This window comes from Oncorhynchus tshawytscha, linkage group LG10 (genome assembly GCF_018296145.1).
Source record: "Oncorhynchus tshawytscha isolate Ot180627B linkage group LG10, Otsh_v2.0, whole genome shotgun sequence".
NCBI lineage: Eukaryota > Metazoa > Chordata > Actinopteri > Salmoniformes > Salmonidae > Oncorhynchus > Oncorhynchus tshawytscha.
The window spans coordinates 8043884-8050940 of NC_056438.1; the positions used below are offsets into that span (position 1 = coordinate 8043884).

General features: G+C 41.6%; 2 protein-coding genes across 2 annotated transcripts in view; one reads left to right on the top strand and one right to left on the bottom strand.

Moving 5' to 3' along the window:
• The window catches only part of mus81 (MUS81 structure-specific endonuclease subunit), a 32441-nt gene extending 32174 nt beyond the window's left edge, over window positions 1-267 (bottom strand). The window contains 2 exon segments of the mRNA XM_042329405.1: window positions 1-62; window positions 65-267. The exon segment at window positions 1-62 is cut by the window's left edge and continues 15 nt beyond it. Coding sequence (XP_042185339.1) covers window positions 1-62; window positions 65-125 — 123 coding nt within the window. The 5' untranslated portion in view covers window positions 126-267.
• LOC112259691 (gastrula zinc finger protein XlCGF57.1) overlaps window positions 1-7057 on the top strand; it is a 1127091-nt gene that overhangs the window by 711873 nt on the left and 408161 nt on the right. The gene's annotated exons all lie outside the window — the stretch shown is intronic.

The following is a 7057-nucleotide window of genomic DNA, read 5'->3' on the forward strand; positions in this document are numbered from 1 at the left end:
CTGGGTCTTCTGTCCCTTCTCTGCCGCCTGGTCCCGGAGCTCTGACAGCCACTGGAGGAAGAGGGGTTGGGGCACGGGGGCAGGGTGCGCTTCCTACCCAGACGGACATGCTCTGCAGCTGGCATCACTGAGCCTCTAGTCCAGCCACATGGCTAATGGTACTGGGAGAGAGAGAGAGAGAGAGAGAGAGAGAGAGAGAGAGAAATAAATAAAGACATGCGGAGTGTTGTTGATTTGCTCCGCGGCCAGCAAACCTTTTCCCGTTTTCTAAACGTTTTGCGCATGTGCTAACTTTATACAAAACCCTGTGAATACAAAAAAATATATATAATAATTTTAAGATTATTTTATTAATATTGTTTATTAAATAGTTTACACAACTAAACTAGAAGAACATTAAAGTAACGGTACATTTGCCGCAATAACTTGTGTTTAACAGCTGTTAGAAGATAAACTAGTTTACACACTGAAGTTGGCAGGCTAACGTTAGCAGGCTAACCATCTCCAGTCACTGTCTGCTCGGACAATATTTAAAACAGCGCGTTGGATGAATACACATCATGTCAAGTCAGATCTGTTTTTCTATTATTATTAATAGTTGCATTAAAAAAAAAAAAAAAGAAGTACCTTTAGATTGTTAGGTTGTGTTTCCACCACGCAACCTGCCGCCTTCCTGGTCAACGGGTCACGTGACAGGAACAAAACGTCTGACGCGTTTCAGCGCCGTCCGTCCGCGACAATTACAACTTTTTTAAAAGAAAGTTAAAGCTGTATCTTGTATCAAGTAAAGAAAGATGAAAGTCAACGATGTAGTTAGTAAAAAAAAAATACAAAATGCCACAATGAAGCTACATGCACAAAATAATTTTTTATTTTTTTAAACGCGAGGTAGGAAGCCTAAAGTGCAGAACCAATTGTTATTTAAAGAAAAAATATTTGCAATAACTGAAGCACAGGTGGTTTACGTGCTCATTTTCAAATCAGTATTATGAAATGTTAACTCAGTAAATATGCTTGTGACTTTTAACATTGCCATTGTTTGTTATATATTAGCCTACAAATGTGTAGCCCAAAGATTTCCAGATAAATAGAACTTTTGATGCAATGGTTTTCCCCAAATCAGGCTCCCGTGTACCGTGTGTGTGTGTGTCTCTCTCTCTCTCTCTCTCATTAAATTCAAAGGGCTTTATTAGCATAGGAAACATGTTTACATTGCCAAAGAAAGTGAAATAAACAATTCAAAATGAACATTAAACATTACACTCACCAAAATTCCAAAACAATAGACATATCATATTATATACAGTGTATATTTAACTAGGCAAGTCAGTTAAGAACAAATTCTTATTTTCAATGATGGTCTAGGAACAGTGTTAACTGGTCTAGGAACAGTGTTAACTGGTCTAGGAACAGTGGGTTAACTGGTCTAGGACCAGTGGGTTAACTGGTCTAGGACCAGTGGGTTAACTGGTCTAGGACCAGTGGGTTAAGTGGTCTAGGAACAGTGGGTTAACTGGTCTAGGAACAGTGGGTTAACAGGTCTAGGAACAGTGGGTTAACAGGTCTAGGAACAGTGGGTTAACTGGTCTAGGAACAGTGGGTTAACTGGTCTAGGAACAGTGGGTTAACTGGTCTAGGACCAGTGGGTTAACTGGTCTAGGACCAGTGGGTTAACTGGTCTAGGACCAGTGGGTTAACTGGTCTAGGAACAGTGGGTTAACTGGTCTAGGAACAGTGTTAACTGGTCTAGGAACAGTGTTAACTGGTCTAGGAACAGTGGGTTAACAGGTCTAGGAACAGTGTTAACTGGTCTAGGGACAGTGTTAACTGGTCTAGGGACAGTGGGTTAACTGGTCTAGGGACAGTGGGTTAACTGGTCTAGGGACAGTGGGTTAACTGGTCTAGGAACAGTGGGTTAACTGGTCTAGGGACAGTGGGTTAACTGGTCTAGGGACAGTGTTAACTGGTCTAGGGACAGTGTTAACTGGTCTAGGAACAGTGTTAACTGGTCTAGGAACAGTGGGTTAACAGGTCTAGGAACAGTGTTAACTGGTCTAGGAACAAATCAAATCAAATTTTATTTGTCACATACACATGGTTAGCAGATGTTAATGCGAGTGTAGCGAAATGCTTGTGCTTCTAGTTCCGACAATGCGGTAATAACGAACAAGTAATCTAACTAACAATTCCAACAAAAAAAACTACTGTCTTATACACAGTGTAAGGGGATAAAGAATATGTACATAAGGATATATGAATGAGTGATGGTACAGAGCAGCATAGGCAAGATACGGTAGATGATATCGAGTACAGTATATACATATGAGATGAGTATGTAAACCAAGTGGCATAGTTAAAGTGGCTAGTGATACATGTATTACATAAGGATGCAGTCGATGATATAGAGTACAGTATCTACGTATGCATATGAGATATATAATGTTACTTACCCTACATTATTCAAGGTAGCATTGTTTAAAGTGGCTAGTGATATATTTACATCATTTCCCATCAATTCCCATTATTAAAGTGGCTGGAGTAGAGTCAGTGTCATTGACAGTGGGTTAACTGGTCTAGGAACAGTGGGTTAACTGGTCTAGGAACAGTGGGTTAACTGGTCTAGGAACAGTGGGTTAACTGGTCTAGGAACAGTGGGTTAACTGGTCTAGGAACAGTGGGTTAACTGGTCTAGGAACAGTGGGTTAACTGATCTAGGGACAGTGGGTTAACTGGTCTAGGGACAGTGTTAACTGGTCTAGGGACAGTGTTAACTGGTCTAGGAACAGTGGGTTAACAGGTCTAGGAACAGTGTTAACTGGTCTAGGAACAAATCAAATCAAATTTTATTTGTCACATACACATGGTTAGCAGATGTTAATGCGAGTGTAGCGAAATGCTTGTGCTTCTAGTTCCGACAATGCAGTAATAACGAACAAGTAATCTAACTAACAATTCAAAAAAAAAAAACTACTGTCTTATACACAGTGTAAGGGGATAAAGAATATGTACATAAGGATATATGAATGAGTGATGGTACAGAGCAGCATAGGCAAGATACGGTAGATGATATCGAGTACAGTATATACATATGAGATGAGTATGTAAACCAAGTGGCATAGTTAAAGTGGCTAGTGATACATGTATTACATAAGGATGCAGTCGATGATATAGAGTACAGTATCTACGTATGCATATGAGATATATAATGTTACTTACCCTACATTATTCAAGGTAGCATTGTTTAAAGTGGCTAGTGATATATTTACATCATTTCCCATCAATTCCCATTATTAAAGTGGCTGGAGTAGAGTCAGTGTCATTGACAGTGGGTTAACTGGTCTAGGAACAGTGGGTTAACTGGTCTAGGAACAGTGGGTTAACTGGTCTAGGAACAGTGGGTTAACTGGTCTAGGAACAGTGGGTTAACTGGTCTAGGAACAGTGTTAACTGGTCTAGGAACAGGACTGGTCTAGGGTTAACTGGTCTAGGGACAGTGGGTTAACTGGTCTAGGGACAGTGGGTTAACTGGTCTAGGAACAGTGGGTTAACTGGTCTAGGAACAGTGGGTTAACTGGTCTAGGAACAGTGTTAACTGGTCTAGGACAGTGGGTTAACTGGTCTAGGAACAGTGGGTTAACTGGTCTAGGGACAGTGTGTTAACTGGTCTAGGAACAGTGTTAATTGGTCTAGGGACAGTGTTAATTGGTCTAGGAACAGTGTGTTAACTGGTCTAGGAACAGTGTGTTAACTGGTCTAGGAACAGTGTTAATTGGTCTAGGAACAGTGTTAATTGGTCTAGGAACAGTGTGTTAACTGGTCTAGGAACAGTGGGTTAACTGGTCTAGGAACAGTGGGTTAACTGGTCTAGGAACAGTGTGTTAACTGGTCTAGGGACAGTGTTAACTGGTCTAGGGACAGTGTTAACTGGTCTAGGAACAGTGTTAACTGGTCTAGGAACAGTGGGTTAACTGGTCTAGGAACAGTGGGTTAACTGGTCTAGGAACAGTGGGTTAACAGGTCTAGGAACAGTGGGTTAACTGGTCTAGGAACAGTGTTAACTGGTCTAGGAACAGTGTTAATTGGTCTAGGGACAGTGTTAATTGGTCTAGGAACAGTGTGTTAACTGGTCTAGGAACAGTGTGTTAACTGGTCTAGGAACAGTGTTAATTGGTCTAGGAACAGTGGGTTAACTGGTCTAGGGGACAGTGTGTTAACTGGTCTAGGGACAGTGTTAACTGGTCTAGGAACAGTGTTAACTGGTCTAGGAACAGTGGGTTAACTGGTCTAGGAACAGTGGGTTAACTGGTCTAGGAACAGTGGGTTAACTGGTCTAGGAACAGTGGGTTAACAGGTCTAGGAACAGTGTTAACTGGTCTAGGAACAGTGTTAATTGGTCTAGGAACAGTGGGTTAACAGGGGCAGAACGACAGATTTGTACCTTGTCAGCTCGGGGGTTTGATCTAGCAATCTTTGTGTTACTAGCCCAACGCTCTAACCACTAGGCTACTTGGCTACATAATGATGTGCAAATAGTTACAAAAGTACACAAGGGAAAATAATTAAACATAAATATGGGTTGTATTTACAATGGTGTTTGTCACCCAGTAGACATGGGAGTTTCTCAAAATTGGATCTGTTTTCAAATTCTTTGTGGGTCTGTGTAATCTGTCTCTCACCCCCCTACACACACACACACACACACACACACACACACACACACACACATCCAGCTCTGATTTTCTATTCATTTAAACGGAATAAAAAACTAAAGTGATTGAACTACAGATACACAGTATTTTATACATCCCAGGAAATAGATTTAATATTGAGTAATAAGTGTCACCATGATTGTCATATAAAAACACCGCCTGAACACACAGACAGCATCCACAACCCACCACACCAGCAAAACAATCTTTTGGCGTTAACCGACAGCAAGTCAAGCTTTGCAACATGGTAAGGAAAGTCTTAGAAAGAAAGAAACATTTTCAAATCTCACTGTTTTACTGGCCGTAGACAACCACAGCAACAACCACAGCAACAACCACAGCAACAACCAACAAATGCAGTAGTGGTTTTTTTTATACAGTACACAACTAAATAGAACAATTTGATACAACAAGTTACATTTTTAGTGTGATTAAACCCAAAAACAAAACCCCAGATACAACCAGGTCCATATTTATTGGCACCCTGGATAAAGATAAGCAAAAAAAAATATTGTATAAATAAAACAATGTAAAATACTGAGATATATTTCATGCAAAAAAAAAAAAAGGGTGCAAATTATACTATTTTATAACAAAACAATTGCTCAGAGAATGAGATTTTGTTGAACAGGAAATACATACAAAAAGAAACCCCACCACTGAGCCCATTTCTAAAATGTTTTATGTGACTGGAGAACACGTTGGTAGGGATCTTAATCCATTCCTCCACACAGAATCAAAAGTCCGGGGACTGAGGTGACCATTGCAGCATCTAGATGTGTGTGTAAAGGTTCGATTCGTCCTGGGGATCATTATCATCACACACACACACACACACACACACACACACACACACACACACACACACACACACACAATGTCCTGGGGGTCATTATCATCCACACACACACACTGTCCTGGTACTGGATACAGTTCCTGATGCCGTTGACCTTAAACAAGTGTCCCATGATCAGTGGAAACAAAACAGCCCCATAACATCAAAACATCCACCCCCATATTTTACAGTAGGTACGGAGGTTCGTTCCTGCTTCTGTTCCTCAACGCCAAACCCACCTCTGTTGTGCGTTGAGGAGCTCTATTTACAGGTCATCTGACCAAAGCACCGGTTCCTATGCCGTTTAGCAAACACCAGGCGGTGGAAACACCAGGCGGTGCTATGGTCAGATGACATGAAAATATAGTTCTCTTTCGCTGAGCAATTGTATTGATATAAAAAAATAAAAATATATACCATTTCCCCATTTTGTTGAGCAGGCAATATCGCTCAGAATTAGTCTTTTGTATAGAATTATTTTGCTCATCTGTATCAAGGGGGGTAATAATGGCAGACCTGACCATACCTATAGAAAACACCTCGGTCTCTCTCTCTCTCTCTCTCTCCATTATACAGTGATAGAAACGATCATTGTGATCTCAGCAGTGCAGAAAGCAGATCGCCATTTTGGTTCTCTTTAGCTTATGAGTAGTCAGGCACTTAGACAGTAGAAACACACACACACACAATGCAGATTCCCAATCTCTAATAACAATGCCACATACAACAAACAGAAAACCGCACATCAAACATATGAAAACCTACAACAAACGCTACTTACAGAAAAACAACAGTGTTTTATAGTGGAGTTCTTTGTAACCCAAGAATCAGTCTAAATCCTATACTACACCTACAACAATCTTAGCCTGGTTCTAGATCTGCTTGTGTTGTCTTGTCAAATGCAACAGGAGTTGGCTACACAGCACAAAACAGATCTGGGACCAGGATAGAATAAACTAACTGTGCTTTTCCAGTATGCTAGCAGTAATCTCTTCCACAGACGTTATATCCCTTCCAAGTCCTATTGGATATGAATGTAAACACGACTGGCACTTTGTCTCACAGTCTCGGTCTTTAAACAGCAGTTACGGTTATAGAACACAGGGTTGGGATCAATTCCATTTAAATACCAGTCAATTCAAATTGCACCTTTCAGAAGCTGTGGCATCACACAGGTGGGTGCTACATGTTCGGCAATGGAGGTGCAGTACCTACAGAGGTCCAGTACCTAAAGAGGTCCAGAAGTCCAGTACCTACAGAGGTCCAGCACCTACAGAGGAGCGGGTCCTGTGGTGGAGGAGCGGGTCCTGTGGAGGAGGAGAGGGTCCTGTGGTGGAGGTCCTGTGGAGGAGGAGCGGGTCCTGTGGTGGAGGAGCGGGTCCTGTGGAGGAGGAGAGGGTGCTGTGGTGGAGGTCCTGTGGAGGAGGAGCGTTGGAGAAGCAGGTCTTTGTTTCTCTCTGTATCGTCGAGGTCCCCTCCTGTCTCTGTATCGTCGAGGTCCCCTCCTGTCTCT